This window comes from Nyctereutes procyonoides, unplaced genomic scaffold (genome assembly GCF_905146905.1).
Source record: "Nyctereutes procyonoides isolate TBG_1078 unplaced genomic scaffold, NYPRO_anot_genome, whole genome shotgun sequence".
NCBI classification, from domain to species: domain Eukaryota; kingdom Metazoa; phylum Chordata; class Mammalia; order Carnivora; family Canidae; genus Nyctereutes; species Nyctereutes procyonoides.
In genome coordinates, this window is record NW_026575024.1 from 21506720 (window position 1) to 21531827 (window position 25108).

The 25108-nt window shown below is 42.7% G+C and overlaps 1 protein-coding gene across 2 annotated transcripts in view; it reads right to left on the bottom strand.

The window, feature by feature from the left end:
* CTNNBL1 (catenin beta like 1) overlaps positions 1–25108 on the bottom strand; it is a 162454-nt gene that overhangs the window by 24675 nt on the left and 112671 nt on the right. For both annotated transcript variants that reach the window (XM_055302188.1, XM_055302183.1), the window contains exons 12-13: positions 3862–3959; positions 1734–1814 (exon numbers count right to left, since the gene is read on the bottom strand). In XM_055302188.1, coding sequence (XP_055158163.1) covers positions 1734–1814; positions 3862–3959 — 179 coding nt within the window. The remainder of the gene's footprint in view (positions 1–1733; positions 1815–3861; positions 3960–25108) is intronic.

Genomic DNA, 25108 nt, shown 5'->3' on the forward strand with positions numbered 1-25108 from the left:
AAGTCTCAGGAAATTTCAATTTCTTTCTAATTATCATTCAGATGAAGAGAGAAAGAAGACATTATTCTGGGACTTAAATAGGCACTAAGTGTCCAGCACACACAAGTTACTATAAAGGGAAGAAAAGATGGAAAAGGAAACCCTGTCAAAGAATAAAATAAAGGGGGCGGGAGAGTAGAACAAAAGAAATGTGTTTGCCACACGCTAGCATCTGAAGTCCAGCCTCAGAATGCAGAGTCTCTGCCTTTCTTTTCTTTTCTTTTTTTTTAAAGATTTATTTACTTATTTATTCATGAAAGACACACAGAGAAAGAGATAGAGAGAGAGGCAGAGACACAGGCAGAGGGAGAAGCAGGCTCCATGCAGGGAGCCCGATGTGAGACTCAATCCCAGATCTCCAGGATCACGCCCTGGGCTGAAGGCAGCGCTAAACCGCTGAGCCATTGGGGCTGCCCAAGTCTCTGTCTTTCATCTGGTAGGAGTATCACTGTATAAATGAAGAATGTCCCAGTCAGTCAATTCAATCAATCAACAAACATCTGTGGACTTACTAGGTGGAGGGAAATAACGAGAACAGTAACCACAGCTACCTGTCCACCAGCATTCATAAATGAAGGTATAGCTTGTGAAAGGGGAGAGGTTGATACGAAGGGGTGAAGAGAAGCAAGACACAGACCCCAGGGTCACTCTCTCTTCCCAGGCTCTGGGCTCTCGCCTGGCCTGAGGGCAGATGCTAGTGTTACTCCCTGTGCACATGGCTCCACCCCATAGCTTCACTGCTCTGACAGAGCCAGATGCAAGCAGGTGCTGGAACCGGCTCTCCCACTGATGAGGGTCAAAAGCCTCCAGTGCATCTTTAAGGCAAGAACGAAAAAAGAATGGAGTGATATAGTTGATAAAGATCACAAAGAAAATGGAAGTCTATTATCGACTTTGAAAAAAAGCAAGGAAAGGATCCTTTGGCAATGTGACCAAAGACTGAGGAATGTCTTATGGGGATGAGAATACAGACTGGACATTAAACAACATGAATGCTTGTCCTGATGAAGGTGATAAGTGAGAAGGGTAGAGGCCAGAGATGGCAGAGAACAAAATGAGAGCAGGTGGAAAGTACAGAAGGCAGGACACCAGCACCACAAGCACAGCTCCTCGAGAAAAAAACCTGACAGGTTTCATCTCCCTCAGCAGCCACGAGCAGAAGCAGTTCGGGTAGTCCTCTGAAACCTGACATGCAGGCTTTGCTGCAGTGCATCTAAGCCTTTCTCTGGGTCTCCAGTTTTACATCCGTCAATGAGAGACCTCGAACATTCCTTCCAGTCCTCATACCCTGTGATCATCCTTCCCTCGGTGCTTCCCTTATGGCTGCAGAAGCCAGCAGGAGTGTGAACCAATATGGACTCTGCTATCTCTGCCAACGTGGTACCAAGTCACAGCACTGCACTTGGCCAGATTTTCTGAGAGCAGCTCAGTACTGGTGCTGTCCCCCAAACCCCCGGGGCCAGACAGGGATCAACCCAACACATCCTCCCTCTTTAATAACTTGTACTGCTATTAGAAGAGCAGGTATAACCACTGGCAGACTGTCACCTGCTCTGCTCTAACAACAGGTTAGGTGGCACGGGAGGGTAGACGACACCTGTACCCTTGCCTGTCCTGTGGGCACAGAGAAGGTACAAAGGGACCCAAATGGAACGCAAGTCAATAGCCAGCAGAAGATAGGCAGGGATACGTACATGTTTTTCCCCTTCAATCTTCTTGTCCGCCACCTGCATTGCGTCCAGATACTTAAAATGCAACTCCATCAGTCTGTCAACCTGAAAGAGAGATATTTCAGACATGAGTGAGAAGGAAAAAGAATACCAAGGCAAGAGAACAGTGGGGCTCCCATTCATCTCACTGTCACTCTTTACAATAGGAGACCCACTCTCCCACTTCTAACATCAGGGATGAGCTCTGCTTAAGGAACACGGCAGGAATAGGTTGAAGAGCTGGGGCAGAACAAGCCAACACCTGAGTTGGGTGTGGTGTGAACATGGGCCCATTTCCAAAGGACGCTGCATTCCCAGCCCTTCTAGGGCTCCTGTGATTTTGAGTTGTTAAAAGCAAATAAATAAATAAAAATTCAAGTCCCTTCTTGCAAAGAGAAGGAGCTTGAAGTTACACACTTGGTATTCACTTAGAACTTTATAGAAATTTCTTTTTTTTCGAACTGAAACCTTTCATGTTCAGATCCTACCCCAGAGCTGATCTTTTTTTAAAAAGGTCTGAGTAAAATCTCTTTAGTTGCTTTCGAGTCAGAAGAGAGTACAGGAAAAAAACTCCTTCAGCAACTTAAAAAAAGGCCCTGACTTCTGCTCACCAATAACTTAAAAATCAGTTTTCAAGTTAGCAAAAGCCATACTTCAAACATGGCCTGAGGAACATTTGGTGGGTTTGAAAAAGTTTCATTTTCCCTAAGACTTCCAAAGACTGAACAAATACTGTGAAACCAGCCTAGACTTCTAAACTATCTCTTTACTAGGTTGGCACCATCACGGCTCTTGGCAACCCTGGTATTTACTCAAGAGCTTATAGTGGTTAACAGCAGATGGTGCTTCAACACGGCTTGAGAGTCCAGGAGGACTGTGCCCAAACCCTCTCTGGATAACAATGATGACCCCAAGATCTTACATATTTCAGTTTATGGAGTATTTTCATGTCTATTATTTCCTTATACCTTAATAAAAAATCTGAGAATGTAGGCAGGAAAGATAGTGACCTTAATTTTAAAGATGAAACTGAAGCACAGATGTTAAATGTCAGCAGGGTGACACAACTGCTAAGATGCTCTATGCCTAACCTCATGACAGCCTCTTCCCTGTGCTATGCTGCTTAGTGAGGCTGGAAAAAAGCTCTGGCGCAAGCTCAGAGAGATAGTCATAAACCTCTCTCCATAGGATGACAAGCTTTCAGCCTTACCTTGGACATGGGAAGGAAAGAAATTATGGTAAGTCATAAAAGGGGCTTTGGTCCTTGATTTTACTCATCTAGAATGAGCTAACTCATGAGAGTGGTGTGACTATGGTAGACTGTGATCATGGACAAGTGACATAATGTCTCCAAGCTTCAGTTTCCTCATCTGCAAATATGGACAAAAGCCATACAGAAGGTAAACCCCACGGTGCTGGGAGAATACATGCAACAACGAAAGGAATCTGCTGAGTCTATCAATCCACAGGAATTATTAAATACATGGTGGCTCTTGTTACTGTTAAAACTCTTATTGTTTGGCCTGCTAAATCACAATGTGAATGATGCATCTAATCTCATTCACGTGATCATTCCCTATCCCCTGGGCCACTGAGGACAAGTTCACAGAATCTTAGGTTCACACCAATATCTTCCATCGCTGCCACCTAGGAAGGCCTCATTTAGTCTCCCCCTCCTTGACTCTTCGATATGGGAATTAATGTGTCCATTTCAAAGACAGGGAAAACGAGGCTCAATGTGGCACACATGTTGAAAAGAGCAAAACCAGGTTCAAATTAAGCTATCTGAATCCAAAGCCTACAGTTCCTGATCACTTTGCCATGCTGTGCAACCTCCGACCCAAATCCAAGTTCATCCCACTCTCATTGGGTCTAAAAATCTCCCTAAGATTTGCTAGTTGCTGCCACCCTAGGTGCTACTTCTCCCAGAAGGATGTATGTGAAGAGACGCAGGATCACCAGAAAAACCTGAGACCCAAAGCCATGCCGGCAGATATTTTAGGGCAGGGGTGCTCAGCTCAGCACCTCCTGGATTGCATCATAAAGGGCAACACCCCCCCCACCCCACCCCCTGCCTCCAGCCCCAGCCTTACCACACAGCACGCACACCCACCTTCTCACTGTCATTTTCAGTGAATTTATTCAGAAGCCGGGTTCGCTGCTGCCCTCTCAGGTTCCGCAGGAGGGAGGCCAGGATCGAACAGACATGCTCTGGGTTGGGAAGGAGAAAAGGGAACATGCTGTGATCAGAGCGATAATTATTACCTCTCTTCAAGCCTGGTCTGGTTCTATTGGAAGAGGAATAAGTAGGCCTTCCCTGACTGCTGCTATTGATTAATAAGACAAGAACTTAAATTGTGTCATTCGAAACCTGAACTGATCTTCACATGCTGCACAAGAAACGTATTCAAAAGGGGTGATATCCTCAAGGACAACTTGAGTGAGTGAATCAAAACTAAGTTAGAACTTCTAGGCTGCCTGGAATTAACTGATTTTTATTGTCCACAACAGAACCTTAAACTAATGCCCCATTTATAGAAATAACCTGTGAACAGAGCATGAATGTCAGCTCTGAGATGAGTACATAATGAACAAACAAGGTGTCTTCAATCATATTCTCAAATCACCTCATCATTTCCCCAGGTAAAAATCCCAGAATTAAGTAAGAGACACGATAGGGTGCCAGGGTTATCACTTCCATTCTGGTACAGCTAAAACTCCTCAAGTTCGAAAGCAGCTGGCCAGTAAGTACTTCAAAATGGTAACAATGCTTTTTGAGTTCAAATAACCCCCAGGCTTCTATTATGAACTACTATTTTTCTACCTTGGGAAGAAGAGGGTAATTGAAGGGTATATTATAGGCTTTAGCTGTGAAGAGATTCTTTTCTTTAAAAAGAATTTTTAAAAATCAAGAATAATGACCTTGAAAAGGAAGCAGTGAAAGTCTAGTCATGGAGAAATGGCAGAGTGAAGTTTATTTTGAAATAATGCCCACAGTGTGGGCAACAAATACTCTATTTGAAAAGTGACTGACGAACATCTTCACATGTCAAACCTCCCTTGAGTTCTCAGAAAGTCACCCATTAATTAAAGCCACCGGTAAGCATGCACCACCATAGCAGACAGGTGTTTCTCTCTCACTGTGTCAGACGCATTCCCTGCCTCTTCATGTCCCTAGTCCCCCACTGCTGGCAGTAGCCTGGCACCCTACCGTCTATCTACACTCACCTTTCTGGGAAGCCAGAAGCTAGTCCCACAACTATAAAAACCATCTACATGCTGACGGCTCCCAAACTTGGGTCTATGGGCCAGTCCTGTTCTTTGAGCAAAGACTCAAGTGTTCACCTTTCTACCTGCTCTCTCCACATGGTTGTCAATAGGTCATTTAAACTTAACGTGTCCCAAATCTAGCTCCTCATCTTCCTCCTCAAACCCCTTCCCCAGTCTTTTCCACCTGGTTAATGGCCATCAGGTTCTTTAGTTCCTCGGGCTGAAAAAGGAGATGTCTCTTATTCTGTCCTTTTTCACATGTCCCACAGGAAACCTTGTCAGCTTTACCTTCAAATTATGCCCAGAATCCCACTTCTTCTTCCTGCTGCCTTCACTGCAGCTACTCAGGTCCACACCACCATCATCTCTTGCTTGAAATATTCAACAGCCTACTAGTGGGGCTCTGTTTCTGCCCTTGCCCTCTCTGGTCTAATCTCCAAGAGCAGTCAGAATGATCCTTTAGATTAGAACCCAAAGTCAGATCCCATCATTTTTCTGTTTAAAATATTTTGTGGGCTCCCCGACTCACTCAGACTAAATGCTATTTCTAACGTCAGGCAAGCTCATGGTCTGGGGCCTCTGTACTTGTTTTTGCCACCTAAGATACTCTTCATCAGCTTACCTGCATGGCTCCATCTTCACACTCAGTTTTACTCAGCAATCATTTTCTCTATGAGGCTCTTCCTTGCCCCATTAAAAGAGAAAAACCCACCCTGACATTGCCTAGTTCCAAATCTTGGCTTTATTTTTCTCTTCAGCATGATTACCTTCTAAAACATTGTTTTATTTATTTATTTGTTTAGTTAGTTCATGATCTACCTTCAAGTAAAATATCAGCTACTCAAAGGCAGGGTTTTCAGCCTGCTTTTTTTTGTTGGTATATCCATCTCTGGTCCCAAAACAATGCTCCAGGTTCACTCCAATAATCTGTGTGAAGCTGAGACTGAGGTGGTACTGAAGAAACCTCCCCCCTTGTAAGTAGGGCCAGCCCTAATCCAGAGGCAGCCCATCCAGTCTTCTTCCTGAAATTTTAGCAACTAAAAGCATTCTGTTTACAATAAGAAAACCGTTTCCCCCCCCCACACCCTGATTGGAATGTCCCTGAATAGGTTCATGTTGACCCTCCCCAAAATCAACCTGGATGCCATGCGACTCCCGCGGTTCTTTTGTCTTTAGGAAGTTTCTTTCCTTTTGCCTTTTAAAAGACACCTGTAATTGCTAATCGGGGCTCTTTTCCTCTTCGGAGGCGGAGAGCCCGTTTGCGCAAACGTTCAATAAACCCTCTTGCTAATTGCATCTGCCTGTCTGGGGTCTGGGTCTCTGGGGCGTCCACCGGGCCACGTTGGCACCCGTGAGCCAGGGTCCAACAGTACAATCAACATCTTGAACAAAGTGAAGGGGGCAGAGAACAGGGAGTAAGATGGGGTGAGAGCAGAAAGTGGGAGAGTGGACAGAACAGGACCTGTCTTCACAGGAAAGCAAACAATGTCAAGGAACCCAGGGTAAGGATAGTGAACCCAACAGCTCCGCTCAGGGTAAGAAAGTAGAACAAGCAAAGGCCGTTTTTGGAGGCACATGTCAGGGAAAGCCCTCTGACCTCTGTGCATGCCAAGGAGAAGAGACAAAGGCAGAGTAGGGGACATAATCAGTTCTACAATCTTAGGCTCTGATCTCTTCAGCCGGTGAGCAGTGTGGGACAGGCCATAATCAATGCAGTGAATTCTAACAGCTCAGTTCTGAAAATCTGAAATAACTCAGCAATAACAACTGGCAACAATCTCCACCTGTATACAGGACAATCTGACAACCACAGAAGAAGGAAAAGAAATTAGCGAGAGTTCTCATAGATTATCTGAGCCAAATCTCTCACTGAATAGACAGGGGGAAGAGCCAAGTGACTGGTCTAACTGGTGAAAGAGGCAGAACTCAAACTTCAGAATACTCAATCATTCACCGACCATTTTTGTGCTTGACAAGCACTTGGTGCTCAGGGCCTCCAAACAAACAACACATTATCCCTGACCTTGAGGAGCCCCTTATTTAGTGGGGAAACAAAACAACGATTACAGGGCAGTGTGACAAGTCCCATCCTCGAGGGAGGCAGAGGGGACTTGGGGAGCACAGAGAAAGGAATATCTCACCTAAAGGATTCCCACTAGAGGTAACAAACAACGGAAAATTTTCAAAAAGCCCCAAAACAACACCTATGGCTGACAACTAGGTAGAGAAGAGGAGAGAGCATTGCAGGCCAAGGAACAATACATGCAAAGGCCAGCTTGGATAGAGTGTCATATCCACATGGAGGAGGTGGCAAGGCTAGATCATGCAGAAAAATGGCAAGAAGGGATCCCTGGGTGGCGCAGCGGTTTGGCGCCTGCCTTTGGCCCAGGGCGCGATCCTGGAGACCCAGGATCGAATCCCACATCGGGCTCCCGGTGCATGGAGCCTGCTTCTCCCTCTGCTTGTGTCTCTGCCTCTCTCTCTCTGTGTGTGTGTGTGACTATCATAAATAAATAAAATTTAAAAAAAAAAAAAAAAAGAAAAATGGCAAGGATCCATCCATGAATTTTAAGCTGGGGAAACACAAGATGAAATCTGAGCTTAGACCAACCCTTGGCACTAAAGTCCTTTTAGATATGAAGATCAGGAAAATGTTTCTCTTTCTTTTCTTTTCTTCTTCTTTCTTTCTTTCTTTCTTCTTTCTTTCTTCTTCTTTCTTTCTTTCTCTCTCTTTTCTTTCCTTCCTTCCTTCTTTTTCTTTCTTTCTTCTTTCTCTTTCTTCTCTCTCTCTCTCTTTCTTTCTTTCTTTCTTTCTTTCTTTCTTTCTTTCTTTCTTTCTTTCTTCTTTCTTTCTTTCTTTCTTTCTTTCTTTCTTTCTTTCTTTCTTTTTCTTTCTTTCTTCTTTCTGATTTTATTTATTCATTCATGAGAGAGGCAGAGACACAGGCAGAAAGAGAAGCAAGCTCCCTCCCTGTAGGGAGCCTGGCGTGGGACTCCATCCTGGGACTCCAGGATCATGCCCTGGGCCGAAGGCATGTACTCAACCACTGAGCCACCCAGGCGTCCCAAGGTTTCTCTTTCTTCTTCTTCTTCTTTTTTTTTTTTTTTTTAAAGATTTTATTTATTTATTCAAGAGAGACAGAGAGAGAGAGAGAGAGAGAGAGAGAGAAAGAGAGGCAGAGACACAGGCAGAGGGAGAAGCAGGCTCCATGCAGGGAGCCTGATGTGGACTCGGTCCCAGGACTCCAGGATCAAGCCCTGGGCCAAAGGCAGGCACTAAACCACTGAGCCACCCAGGGATCCCCTGTTTCTCTTTCTTGATGAATTTTTTGTGCTTATCAGGGTTCCCTCTTTGCTTTGGCTATGAGGAAGCTCAACTATAAGATGCAATTTCTTTTAACGCCTTATTAGTGATTTCCTCCATGATCCACCAATGGATTTTGAAATAAAAAGTAATGGGGGTGCCGGGGTGGTTCAGTTGGTTAAGCATCTGCCTTTGGCTCAGGTCATGATCCCAGGGTCCTGGGATGGAGTCCTGCATCAGGCTCCCTGCTCAGTGGGGGAGTCTGTTTCTCCCTCTTCCTCTGCATTTCCCAGCTTTGCATTGTATGTACTCATTTTCTCTCTCTCAAATATGTAAATAAAATCTTAAAAAAAATAACAGTAATGGATACACATGGTAAATCCAGACTATACCTACACAAAGGTATAAAATTCACTTAACAAATATTTATTAAGCATCTAATAAAAACCCTACAAGATATCTTTTGGGGTACATTCTCAGAGGACAGGGGAAAAAATATATCTAAATATATATCTAAATATATCTAAAATATATATCTAAATATATATTTTTTATATTTAATATTAAAAATATTTATATATATTTCCCCATAAGTACATACTTCTTTTTCTAATGGCTATCTAGAATTTCACTGATCTTTTTATCATAATTTAACTAGTGCCCCACTCCATCATGAGTATTTTAGGTGGTTTCCAGGTTTTGGTTGTTTGTTTTGTTTTTGCTATTAGAAATAATGCTGTTGGGGATCCCTGGGAGGCTCAGTGGTTTGATGCCTGCCTTTGGCCCAGGGCATGATCCTGGAGTCCTGGGATCGAGTCCCATATCAGGCTCCTTGCCTGGAGCCAGCTTCTCCCTCTGCCTATGTCTCTGCCTCTCTCTCTCTCTCTCTCTGTCTCTCATGAATAAATGAATAAAATCTTTAAAAAAAAAAAAAGAAAAGAAAAGAAATAATGCTGCAATAAACATCCACATACACAAATTGTGGCATGTATGCTTTTTTTCTGGCATGAATACACTTCTGCATTTGTATTCTTATGGCAAATTACTAGCAGAATTGGGTGAGTCAAAAGGTATTCATATAGAATATATTGAAAGACACTGACAAATTATCTGAACAAAAAGGTTGTATCAATTCTATGTCCACTCTCAGTGTCTCACACACACATAGAATGGAATCAGAATATTATATATTATTCTGTATAATTGTATATATAATTATATATAAATTATGTATTTATATACAATATAAATACAATAAAAATAAATAAATTATATACAATACAAATATATTTATATACAATTATACAATATATATAATTTATATACAATTATATATATATTTTTTTAATTTTTATTTTATTTATTTATGATAGGCACACAGTGAGAGAGAGAGAGAGAGGCAGAGACACAGGCAGAGGGAGAAGCAGGCTCCATGCACCGGGAGCCCGACGTGGGATTCGATCCCGGGTCTCCAGGATCGCGCCCTGGGCCAAAGGCAGGCGCTAAACCGCTGCGCCACCCAGGGATCCCCTATATACAATTATAAAGAATATCTGTTGTCTCCTATCTTCACTCAGATTGGACACTATCCAACTTAAAAATTATGACAGCCAGCCGGTGAAAAGTGGATCTTCTTCTGATTAGCATGTTTTTATTCTTAGTATGAACAAGGTTAAGTGGCTTTTCTGATGTTTACTGTAAGAAAGCACTTGTATTGCTTTCTGAGTGAGCTGCCTGGCCTTACTGCCAATTTGATTTCTATGAGCTCTCTGTAAATTAAGAATATTATCCTTCTGTCATATATGTTGCAAATATTTTCCTCAGTTTGACATTTGTGTTTTGACAAATTCTTTTTCAAAGCTAAGGTTTAGTATCACTATACTGTTTCACTATAAGCAGCTTTGAATTCCTAGTTGAAAGTAAGTAGGGTACAATAATAACTGTCACCAATTGTGTATCTATGACAGTAGGCTTATTTGAGCCTATATATAATTTTCTTATTGAATCCTTACTACTAAGCTAAGAGAAAGGTACCATTCTCTCTTTTATGAATGTAGAATCCAAGGTTCAGAGAGGTTAATTAACTTACTTAAGGGTCACATCCTTCAGCCAGCAGCGGGAGCTTAGAACCCAAGATGCCTGACTCTAAACAGTAAGCTTTCCTACTATGTTGTTATACGCTTTCTAGATATAAAAGATAATCACCAAAGCTTTTAAAGAAGAAAGATAAAAGATACCAGAAACTAAACCATTCAAAGCCTGAATAATGTGCTTCATGTGGGGCTCATTGTGTCCAAAAGATTGGCACTATGTAAATGTGGATTTAGAAAAATTTTAACAGTTTTAATGAGAGAAAACGAAGTAAAAGGCCATATGGAATAAGATGTGAATAACAACTCCTCTTCTTTTACTGAATTATTCTTTCCAGAAGTGATTTCTACCAGAGTCCAAATAAAGAAGACTTTGGGTTTTAGGCAGTTCTGCAAATACTGAACCAGAACTTATGAAATTTCCCTTTTAAGCTTGCTGATGAAGATGGAGCAGAAACAGCTGTAAGAGAACATTCTCTCTATCCCTGAACAAGATGGGAGGGTAGGGTGTCAATGTAATAGTGAGGGTATCAGGAACTGTAATTTTCTTTTTCTTTCTTTTTTTTTTTTAAGATTTTATTTACTTATTCATGAGAGACACGGAAAGAGAGGCAGAGACACAAGCAGAAGGAGGAGAAGTAGGCTCTATGCAAGGAGGCTGATGTGGGACTCGATCCCGGAAATTGGGATCACGTCCTGAGCCAAAGGCAGACGCTTAACTGCTGAGCCACCAAGGTGTCCCAGGAACTGTAATTTTCAAAGAGGAAAATGTAATATACAGAATAATCATCTTTTTTGGCACTGGATCATATTAGCATCCATTTCTACAGCTCATCCCAGCCTGGAGCAGAAGATACTTTGATCAATTGCAGTGGTATACACTAAGAACAAACGGCATTTACCTATTTGGGATTTTAAGTAAAGAACAAGTTGTCAATTTCAAGAGCCCTGAAGCTGCCTAAGTACCTTCTGTCTTTCTCTCTCTGGCTACTGTGGCTGGGTGTAGGTCACTGGTGCTTGACAGACAGGAAAACACTTCAGCCGCCCCAAATTTTACACACACACACACACACACACACACACACACACACACACACACACACACAGTTTCATTAGCCACTAATAAATGTAGCCTCCCTAGGAACAGATTTCAGCCCACGGTGTTGTCAATTTTTCATGCACCAAGAAGATGAGGAGAGCTGCCGGCACAGAGAGCTGGGGAGATAACAGGTTTATCTGCTGGCCAGCACTGCTCAGCGGCTCTGTCATTTCGACAGGATAAAATGGAGGCGAAGGATGGCTATGGAGCTGTCAACGCAGGTGGGGTGGATGTGGTGACTCCCACTGCAGAGAATAACCTCTGAGGCAGGACCCAGGGAGAACAAAACACACACAAGGAATTCACAAAGCTTCCAAGAGGGGAAGGTCGAGCAAATCTTCATTTTCAAGTCACGAGGTAGGGAGATCGGGGTCTTGATGGAGTATTATGAAGCCAGTCTCAAAACACTGCCAGTGTGAGACCCTGCCTGCCCAGTGCCAGGCTCAGCAGTCAGACAACTGGCAGCCTCAGATACTAATTAGTGAAACTGCCTAGAGGAGTGGTTCTGGCCCCTCTTCCCTAGCTCGAATCTCTTTAAGGGCTTCTCAGGGTGATAAGCAATGGGTTAAAGCCCTGGGTATCTGCAAGGGAACTAAAACTTTGAATCTCTGGAGTCAGAGCTCTGTTATTTTCAGAGCTGGAAGGAGAATTAGAAATCTTTGGTTCAACTCCTCTGGAATTTTGAGTATAGAAACAATAGCCCTGATAAAGGATGTGATTTGCTTCAGGTCAAAAGTACCGTTGTGGGCCACCGGAATCTAGATCTGCAATTTATCTTTTTTAAAAACCATGACAGAAACTTTTGAGAATCTGATGAATCCTTATGCATGCTATCCCTTGCAAAACATATACACAAATGTGACATTTCCATGGAATTTCAGAGTGTTCCCATCTCTTGGGGATGGCTCCTTGGTTCTGGGCTTATGATCTACTATACCCAGATCAGAAGTGTTTCTAGAATGGCACAAACTAGGCTGTGGCAGTCACTCCAACTAGTGTGTCTTACAGGGTGTGCTGCTTTTGTAAAGAATGAGATGGACTGTTTCCCATCCTCATTCTTAAAAAATGGTGGTCAAACTCCCAGGAGGATTTCCTCTCTCTGTGAGGAAAGCTATTTATCCATAGATAAGCCCATTAACAAGCAGGCCTACTAGTGGCCCACCACTGAGAAAGACACATGGGTAGGGGTGCTTGGGTGGCTCAGTGGTTGAGTGTCTGCCTTTGGTTCAGGTTGTGACCCCGGGGTCCTGGGATCGAGTCCCACATCAGACTCCCTGTAGGGAGCCTGCCTCTCCCTCTGCCTATGTCTCTGCCTCTCTCTGTGTGTCTCTCATAAATAAATAAATAAAATCTAATTAAAAAAAAAAACACACTTGGGTACACCAAGAATTCTAACTTAGGAGTTAGAAAGGCCAACAAATTTTCTTAACAAAATTTTAATTAATTAATTAATTAATTAATTTGAGAGAGAGAGAGAGTGAGAGAGAGCACAAGCTGCAGGGGATGGAGGGAGGCTGAAGGAGAAGGAGAAGCAGACTCCCCCCCTCAGCAGGAAGCTGTCACAACCTGAGCGACCTGAGCCAAAGGCAGACACTTGACTGACTGAGCCACCCAGGTACCTCCAGAAAGACCAACAATTAATTAATTAACCTTATGTGGAATTTTAGAGTCAGACAGACTTAGATGTGAATCTTACTAAACCATGGGCATATTATTTAATTAAGCCTCAGTTTTACTGTGTGTAAAATGGAGCTGTCCCTTCCATCTATTAAATCCACTGTACCAAATAAGACAAGTCCACAGTAGGTACCCAATAGACATTCATTTGAGATCTGCTGTACTAAAGAGGAACATCACAAGTGAGTCTTTTACCCATGCTCCTGTGGTAGGACAACACCTAGCCCCTTCCTTACTGATCCTGATCCTATGCCTGACACTGAATGTGTTTCGGCTGCCTGTGCCATCCTCACTAACCAATGCCGAGAAAAATAGCAACTTACGTGGCTCAACTTCCTCAGATGGTAGGGTTATTTTCTGTAACTCGAGATTTGTTCTAACCTTAAAATGGAGCAAGGCCAACTTCACTCAGACTCTTTAATCCTACAATAAATTAAAATAAAGTGCTTATGTGTGACTGCCTATAAAGTCAAATAATACAAGGTCTAGGAGACCTGCAGACAGCCCTGAGGTGGGCAGTAGCTCTTTACTAGTAAGTTGAAGGACACAGCATATCGAAGCAGAGATGGTCCTAACTTTTAATAAAAATAAATGTACTCGGCCATGGTAATCATTTGCCTTTTGATCTTGCTGTAGAACTGAAAACACAGCACGTGATCTGTAGAGGAAATGAAAAATATCTTCTCTTTTATGAGTCTTGTAACCACAGGACAATTAATTACAGGGTATGAAGTGGTGCATACACCAGCTATCCTTTACTTAAACTGCTGAGTACCTACTATGTGCCAGGCAACACAGCAAGTGCTGGGGCTACAGAGAGGAAAGAAAATAGTTCACCCTAAGGGAACTCATAATCCTATAAGCAAGGCTAAGAACTACACAGGTTCAACTGAGTACACAATAACCCAGCACACAGGGACTAAGCACAGCACGTGTGTGAAGGGTCTCTCTTTCAGTTGGGGACAGGGTAGGAGAAAGGAAGGAATAGGTAGGGGTGGCTATACAGATTGAGACAAAAGGAAAACATCTTTCTCAGAGACCCCTAGGAGTGATGCAGAGCTGGGTGCATTACACTGGCAAGTGAACGGCTATGAGCTCATAGCTTCAAGGTCTCTGCGGTAAAGTTGGTAGAGAGACAGAGGCCAGGACTTGGGATTCTATGGGCACATTTAGTTCTTGGCAGTACAGATCTAGATGTACTCTTAAAATCAGGGATAAATGGACTATAGTGCATTAACAGGTCTCCCAAGGTAGGGACTGTGGTGGGAGATGGGGAACAAGGGGAAGAAGATGACGGGGAGCACAGTGACAATCCCCAAACCACTTCCCTATCTTTCTGTACCAGATAAGGGCCTCTAGGTGTCAGAGGTGTCCTGCTTGCACCTCTTGAGGTTTTGTTTCCATAAGGCCACCAAAAGGAATGGAGAGGCACTAGTAAGCTGAACTGCACCCCAGGAGGCAGCCTCCAGGGGTCTTAGACACAGGGACGGGCACAGATTCATTCATCCATCCATCCATCCATCCATCCATCTATCCATCCATTCATTCATAAAGTAGAACCCTACAATGTATAAGATACAGTGTTTGCAGACAAAGACATCCAGACACTGAATCGGCCCTCCAGGTACTTGCAGTTCATCATGTCTAAAATTACTCAACAGGAAGTAGTAGTGAATGAGAAATGAGAAAGAGGCAGAAACTGAAAAGGCAAATACTCTCTTAGCCAGATGTCTAGGAAGACTGGTGGCAAGATGCCACGTGACCTGAGCCTGGGAGAAGAGAACAAAGCATGAAGAGCCTTGAACAGGGAAGGGCAATGGGAACAAGGGAACTCCAAGCAGATGGACAAGCATGAACCAAAGGAATTCAGCTGGAATGCATGGGGTATGAACAAAGAGCCGGGAGAAGATCCGAGTAGTAAAGGGAAGGGGAGGATGAAAGGTGATGAGGCTGGAAAGGTGGGGGAGGAGGGTACATCATGGATAAACACAAATGCTGGACTATGGAAAGTATACCCTGATCAGTGTCCTGATGGCCTGGCACTTAAATACTGGCCCAGCCTGGTTGTTTGGACAATTAATTCAGGGCCCCTCTGACACCCACCCAGCTTCAGAGCCTACAACGGTCTTCCAGCAGCCCAAATGGTTAAGAAAGATATGGGTCAGGCACAGCTCTATTCTTAGGATGGAAATGGTCCCTGTACTTCAACCATCAGCCTCATGCCTTGGCAAGATCTTGCAGGGCCACTTTAAAATTCAAGGCCATGCGTAGGGCTGCCTTTGTTTCCATGGAACATCTAAGGCCATTAGCTCTTTTGTCTTAAGGAGATCATACAGAAGTATTCTCTCATTTCTAAAATTAAAACCATCTCTGTCTTACTCCCTGTCCTTGCTGCCCACCTGCCCCTGAACTCCCCCGGATGGACAGATATCTTACTTTCTGGTAAGATTCTAGATGCAAACAGGATGTTTAAAATACCCTAATTAAACCGATCTTGACTTTAGCAGTGGTGTGCTGGAATACAGATGAATCTGCTTCATGCCCAGCACTAGCAGCTGAAGTAGCAGGAGGCCCTGTCAAATCAAGCCATAACATTACACTCCTCTGCCTTTATTAGTATTTTTTTCCTTTTTTTACATTCCATTATAATGGACATCTGCTAAGCAGGGGATGTGGTAACCCGAGAAGAGTCACGCGTATGTGCTCAGCCACTCCAGTTGAATATTGATGCAAGTCAAATCACTCTTCTCAAGACAGATGGATCTGTGTTAGCATCTATATATAGCCCTTTAAACACATATACAAAATGCATATATTCCTATTCTTCATAAACATTCTGAATATGTGGTAGGCACTGGGCTAGTGATTAGGGACTTAAAGAGGGACTATTTATTATAAACCTACTATGTGCCTGCCTCTATGTACTCTGCATGTATTACTTCATTTAATTCTCACAACAATCCTTTGAAACATGTTTATTATTCTCCCCATTTTATAGATAAGAAACTAAAGACTCAGCCAGGAAAAGAAGCTTGCCTCCCAGGGTTTCACAGCCAGGAAATGACCTAATTAGTTCCACTATAATAAAACTTGATTATCTTCCTCATGAGTTAAAAATAACCCATAAGCGTATTTAAAAAGCATTCAATCTCACTAGTATTGTAGATAAAGTCATAAGGTAGAGTCATCAAATGAAATTTTCAAAACACTTGTGCCTGGAAGGCTGTAGGGAGGTGAGCACTCCTATACTGCTGGCCACACAAGTCCTAAGGATGTCATACTGAAACCACTCTGCTGTATGAATCTCCACAATAGATGGCAAACTCCTCAAAAGTAGAGACCGTATCTTACTCATCTCTATACCTTCAGCATCTTGTCTTGCGCTAGCAGATTCAACTAATACTGAATGTGACATCCGAAGAGAACAACATGGCTTAAGAATCAGCTGTCAGAGATACATATGCATAAAAAAGGGAATAACTGATTCCTTGAGAGGGTGTGGATGAATCAGGGAATTTTCAGTCTCCTCTGAAGAACAAGGAATTTATCAGAGAGACAAAGGAGGAACATCATTCTAGACAAAGCACAAGAGGCTAAAAGGCATGGAGGTATGAATACAAGGTAGGAAAGGCTGCAGTGGGTGGGTGATGGGGTATAAGAGGAAGCCACAGAAGCAAACAAAAACCTTGCACACTCAATTAAAGAGGCAGGACTTTATCCCATAACACCTACAGATCGCATGATGGAGAATAAGCAGTATGATCAGATTTGTGTTCCAGAATGATCTTTCTGGAAGATTTACTAAAATTACACTGGAGGAGAAGCAGGACCAGATGCAGATTACTACAGAAACTTAGGAAACAAACACAATATACTGCATTTGGGTATATCTAACAGTTACTTCTCCCTGAGCAAAAACCGGAATAGTTAATGATCTTTCAGAAAGAAGCCCAGTTTCCTTGCCCCCTTCTCAGGGGAAGAACGAAAGTATGACATAAAGAACACCAGAAAAGCATTAAGAGACAGGGATTTCTAGTCCAAACTTTGAAAAAACTCTCTTATTTGGCTCTGAATAGGTCTCTTGTCCATCTACTCTCTGGGTCTCAGTATCCTTGTCTGTAAAGGAGAGAAATGGCCTGGATGATATGTAAGTAAGGTCTTGGGCAGCCCGGGTGGCTCAGAGGTTTAGCGCCTGCCTTCAGTCCAGGGTGTGATCCTGGAGAACCAGGACTGAGTCCCACGTCAGGCTCCCTGCATGGAGCCTGCTTCTCCCTCTGCCTGTGTCTCTGCCCCCCGCCCCCCCACTCTCTCTCTCATGAGTAAATAAATAAAATCTTAAAAAAAATTTTTTTAAAGTCTTCCCTAAATTGAATTACAAGATTCTACTTATCAAAAAGAGATGTGAATAACTAACTGCCCCAGCAATTCCACTCTTAGATATTACTCAAGAGGCAATGAAAATACATGACCACAAAAAAGACTTGTACACAAAACAGTCCACAAAAACAATGTTCATGGCAGCTCTACTCAGGATGGTCAAAAGCCTAAGATAGCTTGTCAACAAAATGGAAAAATATGCCCATGCAATGGAATACTACTCAGAAACAAAAAAGAGCAAAGTACTGATACACTCAACACGGCTAAATCTCAAAAAGAGTATGTTCAGTGAAAGCTTTATCCCCAAGGAATATTCATTCCCTGAGTCCACAGACATGAGGTTCTAGATGCAGTTCACCTAAGACATGGTGAATACCTCAGAACAGTGGATGCCTTTGAGAGATAGGAGAGGGACTTGACTAGGAAAGGGCATGAGGGAACTTTCTGGGTAGTGAGAACATTTGGACCTTAACAGAATATGTATTTGTCCAAATCTGCCAAAGTGCACTTGAGATGTGTACATTTCACTCTATGTGCTTTTATTTTATTTTTTTAAAACTGAACTCTAGTCTATTAGCCTACTCCTAGGCTAATACTCCTGATGCGTTCAAGGTGAAGCATACTGATATCTGCAACCTCCTTTCTGCATCAAAAAATAAAATGGACAGATGAGAGAGATGGCACAGAAGTGCCAAAGCAAATAGAGTAAAATGTTAACTGTGGAATCTAGGTGGTAGGTATGTGAGCATTTACTGTACAATTCTTTCAACTTTTCTGTATGTTTGAAAATTTTTGTTAAGAATACATTGGGAAGAAGGCAAGAAAAAAAGTGAGAGATGAGTACTTGGAATATAAATGATGAGATTCCTAAAGGTTGTTTTTCCAAAAGTACTTTTTAATATGTCTGTTGTTTGAAATTTTGAATGCATTTTCCATTGAAATAGGCCCACTGAAACCCATTTAACCTGAAATATAGCCAAAATTAATTCAGTATTCTCATTTTTCAGTTGCGATGAGATTCCACAAACACTGCCTAATCACCTACTGACTGCAAAGCAATATGATAGGTGTTGCTTTTGGTTGATTTATTTTCTCTTTCCCATGGGATTTTCCCCTCCTTTCAGAGTTTGAGCACCACTATGGATTTAAAAAAGTGTTTAAGTGCTAGCTTAACTAATTTACAGCCTTGAAACTGTGGGAAAATATGCCTTGCAGCAAGAAAGGGATATATATGCTCAAAAAATACTTCTTTCTGCTATACAACTATTCTCCAAGGGCTTAGAGTGAAAAGAACAGAAAGATGTGTTAGCTGGTAACTAACATTCCCTCTCAGGGTTTGAGCTGAAAGCGTGAATCTCCCTAGGTCAAGTGTTCCTGTATCAGGGAAGGCCCATATCTCAGATGGGTTGAAAGAGAGGTCCATGAAGCTTTAAGTGCCTGCTATGTGCATACCCAACCATCTCTGGTGGAAAATGACTCCGACCTATAGTTTTCAATGGCTCAGACAATGTGCTTTGTCAGTGAAGCCACCCCATCACTCTAGTGGCAGCAGTGGGGGTTGGGAAATGATGCTTGTTCTGGTGGACACCATGAAGAATGGCCACCAGGGACTTTAGGAACTCTGAGAAGGCTTGGACAAACTCTACTGAAGAGAGATATTCTATGCCAAATGGCAGCATCCTGCCAGTTATCCACCCATTTTCTCTGATTCCTTACTAATAGAACCCATATATATGTGGTAATTTACCCAGCTTAAAAAAAAACAAAGGCAGAAAAACAAACTATAGCTTCCCTTATAGCCAGGTATGGCCATGTGACTCACTTTGGGTCAAGATTTACAACAAATGTGTATTTGGAACTTGTAGGAGGGGACATGTCCCCTTCTGCCCTGCCCCCTCCCCTTTTTGCTTTCGTGCTGTTTGGAATATAGACACAGTAACTGGAACTCCAGGCACGATTGAGACCATGAGGCAATTTTGAAAATAGAAGCCAGGCACATTTATCTATGTGTGCTTGAGGCACATTAATAAGCAAACAAATATCCCTGGCCCTCTGAGAAGGATGGCAGAACAGAATGACAGAAGGAACCTGGGTTCCTGATGACATCTTAAAGCTGCCAGGCCAGGCCTGATGTCTGGACTTGTTTTATGTGAGAGAAAAATAAACCTCTATTTGATCTATTTTACTTAAGTCACTGTTATTTCCAGTCTCTGTTACTAGTAATCAAATGCATTTCCTACCTGATAAAACTAGCCTGGTAAGTTGTTTTCTAGAAAGTCCAGAGACAAGTGTGTGCCTAGAGGTCAGGTATTTACTCCAAGAAAGCGGAGTATACAGTTTCACTCGTTTTTGGAACTAACCACACATCCCAGTGGGGAAAGTCCTAGAACCAGGAGTAACTACTAGTAAGAAGGTACATTCCCTTTTTTTTTCACCTCTTTGTCTCGAAGGGTTTATTATCATTTTTAAAGATTTTGTTTATTTGAGAGAGAGAGAGAGAGAGAGAGAGCCTGCGCACGAGCAAGCAGGCACACAAGCAGGGGGAGTGGCAGAGGGAGGAGAGGCAGAGGGAGAAGCCGAATTTCTGCTGAGCCCAGAGCCAGACATGGGGCTGGATCCCAGGACACTGAGATTACGAGGGGAAGCCAAAGGCAAACACTTAACCAATTGAGCCACTCATGTGCTCCTTTCAAAGGGTTTAAACACTTTTCTACTATATTCCAGAGAACCTGGCTGTAAGCATTAACATGTTTTTGTTTTTTTAATTATTAGTAATTAAATCCTCATCCTTGTAATGACAGAAATAAATGCCTGGGGTTTCAAGACCTGTTTCCTCTCTGCGTTCCCACCAATACCTGGGTTAGCAGCACCCCCCACAACCGGCAGTATTTTGAAGAACTGTTATGAGATGATGGTCAAGACTCAGGGTTTCTGACTCCCCAGACTTATACTTCTAGTGATGAAGACAGCTGGATGTCAGGTGCAGCTGGTTACAGCTTATTTTTCCGTAGAATATCACCTTTAGGGGTATTCTACTTAATATAAATGGATTCTGTGGCCTAGAAGCTCTCTTGGGGTTTGAAAAGGACATTATATAGTTACCATCACCCTACCCACACCCAACCAAAAACAGAAAAAAAAAAAAAAAAAAAAAAAAAAACCCAAACCCTTTAGATCCTAAAATGAGACAATCCCTCCTGAATATGTGTAGTGTGATTTTTTTTTTTTTAAGAGTCTTTTACAATGGTTAGCTTACTGTATTCTTAGATGGTCCTGAAAGTCAAGGAAGGCACAGCACAATCCAGGCAGGTTCTTGACTACCTGGGTTTGGATATACCTGGGCCTAAGCCATGGTGCCAGAATTCCCCCACCTTCTCCCCTCTCCACCATTCCAATTCCCACTTTCCAAGTATTCACCTGCCAAGGCAAAGCACAGCTGATCATCACAGCCCCAAAGCAAGGGCAGTGTTCTCACACTCTGAAAGCCATTCCTGGATGCCTGCTTTAGATGAGAAATCAGTTTAGAAAAGGAAAAAAAAAAAAAAAAAAAAAGAAAGGAAGAAAGAAAGAAAAAGAAGAGCCTGTTTCCAGGGCCTTCAGGGAATGATCTAAACCTAGCTTTTCACTCCTTTCATCTGGTTCTCCAGGCCTGCCTTAGTGCTCTTCAAACAGCCGTGGGCTCCTCCTCCCATTCTTCCCACAGTTAGCAGCCAGGCCCTCCTTCCAGCTGCTGAGCTCTGCACACTCTTCCTCCAGACTCCAGGGCTTTGGCTGATTTCCACAGAAACCAGAAAACCCTGCTTTCAGACCCAAGGTGGCCTTATGTTCATTTTCTTGAAGTCTGACTTTTTAACCTTCTTCCATCAGCCAGTAACACAGCAGAGCGAGAGGACAGAAGCATCTCAGTGCCACACTAACACAGTACTTTCATTTCCAGTTTGAGGCTAACGAACTAAACTGTTCTCCAATCTTGCACACACAAAACCACTGCAGAAACATGTGGTGATCTCTGCGAATATGCTATCCAATCATATTCTAACAGGGAAGAGACTTATAATAGGGAGAAGATAAAGGAAGCTGGTTAATCCTAAGAAACACTGCACTTGTGAACAATGACTCCATGCTTTCGTTTACTAAGAGGCTATCATCACCAACTGGCAAATAGACAAAGTAGCCTGCCACCCTCACTATCTCACACACACCCAGTACAACCATTTTACAGTTCAAATAGTGAAGGGCCTGAAAGGTCTACATTCTTCTCCTAAAAGTCTTTCTCAAGAGGAAAAAAGCATTTATTATGAGTCAAGTTCCCATGCTAGGTGCTTTAGATGCACTTTCTCACTTAATATTCATGATAACCCTGGAGTGAATTATTCTCCCCAATTTAAAGATGAGAAAAATAAGGCCCACCAGGGTTCTGTGCCTTACCCAAGTTCTCAGAGCTAGTGAGAAACTAATCTGACCCCCAAGTCCAGCTTTCTTTCTGTCCTCCAAATCCGCCTTTCCTAATGGTGAACTAAATTTACTAGCACCCAAATTTTCAGGGTACTTCTTAGCAAACTGAGTTGTGAGAAATAAACAAACAGCCCATTTTGAACAAAGCTACACACTGAACTGCCAATGTACCTTTGCTTTGTATTAACAGATGGTTTCTCGCAAAAATTGACTTCAAAGTAATTTCCGTGAAACAAATCCTACTTGTTTACCACTGTGGAACCCAAGATGCATTCCCAAGGAAAGAATTCCCTAGCCTGCTTCATTATAAATATTTGGTAAACGGGAATGATGAGCAGCCTCTGGCAGATACTGGGCATGGCAGCAAATCATCAGCAGTGGGTCCTTGCTGGTCGCGGTATTCCAGGAAACCCCTCAGCCCAGCCATGTGATCTTCCCTGCTCAGTGAGACACCCTGAGCAGGCCTCTGACATCACCCAGGTAGCTCCTAGAAACTACGTGTGGTAGGAGTGGGACACACATTGACACAGGGACAGGGAAGCATTTCATTCTCCAACATGATATTCATAAGCATAGTAATAATCAGAATGACATTCACTGTTCCTCTCTGGGACCTCCAACTCCAGTTTCCCCAAGTATCTTTTCTGAATAGTCCAGCTCTCAAAATCTACAAAATTCTTCTCTTTCTCTATTTTAAAGGTTCTCAATGGGGTGGGTGAAAGGAAGATTCTATTGTCTGAAACGTTCTGCAATTTTTATGTGTGTGCTGGTGACGTGAGGGGGGCTACGGCATCTACTGGGTAGAGGCTAGGAATGCTGCTGAACACCCTACAATGCACAGGACAGCCTCCCACCACAAAGAAGTATCAAGTCCACAGTATCAGTAGGGCCCAGACTGAGAATCCCCATAATCTAAGCTACTTCTAACATCTAACAGTATGAGGCTAAACTATCAGCAGATCCCAATGTAAGTATATATATATTCTAGCCAGCCTAAGGCCTAAAAATGCCTAAGGCCAAAACTCTCATTCATATCACTTATTAATTTTGTAAATTACAAATTCCACACATAAGGTGAAATTACAAAATATCTAGTATTATCTTAAAATATTCCAAGGAAAAAAAAAGAGGAATGAAACAAGATTGGCAAATGCTAATCACTGAAGTTGGGTGATAGGTACATAAAGTTCAGTGTATAATTTTCTCTACCTTGTGTTTTTGAAATCTTTCATAATATAATCCTCCTCCTCCTCCCCCTCCTCCTTCTTTTTTAAGGATGCTTTGACCCCATATGACCAACATGGGGCTTGAACTCACAACCCTGAGTCAAAAGTCCTATGCTCTGAACTCTGAGCCAGTCAGATGTCCCTGAAATCTTTCATAATAAAAGTATTTTTTTCTTCCAAATGAGTTTTTATTCAAAAGTATATAAAAGATAAAAGGGATTCTACACCCCCCAATCCACATACTCCACAGCAGGGCAAAGCTCACAGATGAATGGAAAAGAGCCAGCCAATGACCCCCACACACAAAGGATGTTACTGAGAGCCTAAGAAAGGGACTAGTCTAAATACAAATGTGGAAAACCAGGGAATGCTTCAAGGAAGAAGCCGGATTGGGGAAAATTCCAAAGAATAAGTAATTAGTCTCACAGAGAAGGGAGTAAAGGAGTGTCTCAAGTAAAGGAAAGCATCAGGTGTCAATACATGGAGGTCAAGACATGGAGGAACTCCAATAGTTCAGGCTAGAGAGAGGACAGGGGATGATAATGGGGGAACAGTGACAGAAGGCCAAATGGGCAGGTTTTCAATGTCATGATAAAAAAATCTAGACTTCATCCTAGACCTGCATGAAGAAGCCCTAAAGAAAGGAGCAGTGGAGTCATGTGATCAGGTGTGTGTTTTGGAGGTACCCAAGCAGTTCACTTGTGCTTTGCAAGGGTTTTGGAAGAAGCAAAGACAGACTGGAGCAGGGCAGGAATTCCAATAGTGAGCCCATTAGAGGAGAAAAATGTTATAGTCATCTGAGAAAGGAATTAAAGGGGATTGAGGGTTAGTGTGGACAGCAGGAATTACACTGAGATTAACTTCAGGAGGTATTCATGATTATAACTAATGTCATCAAATGAACTTCAAAGAGACAGAAAGAGAGGTATGCCTTAAGGATACCAAAATTGGGATTAACAAAGAAGACTCTACAAAAGATCTAGAAAAATAAGATAAATTTAGTAGATTTATAAACCATAGCCAAGGAAGACCATGATAACGCGCGCTGTGGCTCTTCCTTTCTCAGTGATACTGCAGCTAGGAGTGTCTGCTGGGGCTAGGTTAGGAGAAGGCTGTCCTGGTCCAGGTCCTCTGCCCCCTTGGTCACCCCAACTAGCCTTGGTCAGTAATCTGTTCATTGTGCTTATTAGACTCTAACCCTAAGACCACAACACTGAATGCCTGCCTTTTTCAGAGCGCCACTGACACATCCTCTGGTACCTTTGTATATGTTATTCCCCCTACCTAAAATCTCTTCCCTTTCTTGCCCACTTGGGACATTCCTACTCACTCTCAACCTTCATTGGGATCAGTGAAGGTAATTAATGTGCCTCAGGTGACTGTGATATTGTGACTTATAATAAGATATTTATATTTGGTCTTTGTCCACCTGCTGGCATAAAACTCCAGGAATTTCCTAAGTGAAGAGAGCCATAAAGGTGTCTTTTGTTTTGTTAATTAGGTGACTTTTGGAATACTCCTAAGGATGGGGAGCTGACTGCCATGGAAAACCAACCCTGTAATTAAAGGTTATAACTTTCAGTCTCACCCCTAAACTTCTTGGGAGGGGAGAGAGGCTTCAGGTTCAATCCACCATACCTATATAATGAAGCATCCTTAAATACCCAAAGGACAAGGTTTGGAGAATTTCTGGGTTGGTTTCTCTTGGAGGTACTGTGAGAGCGGCAGCTGGAAAGGGCATGAAAGCCCTACTCCTCTTCCCCAACCTTGCCATGTGCAGCTCTTCCATCAAGCTGTTCCTGACTCATCCGCTGGTAACTGGTAAGTAAAATACTGCTGTGTTTTGTGAACTGTTCTAACAA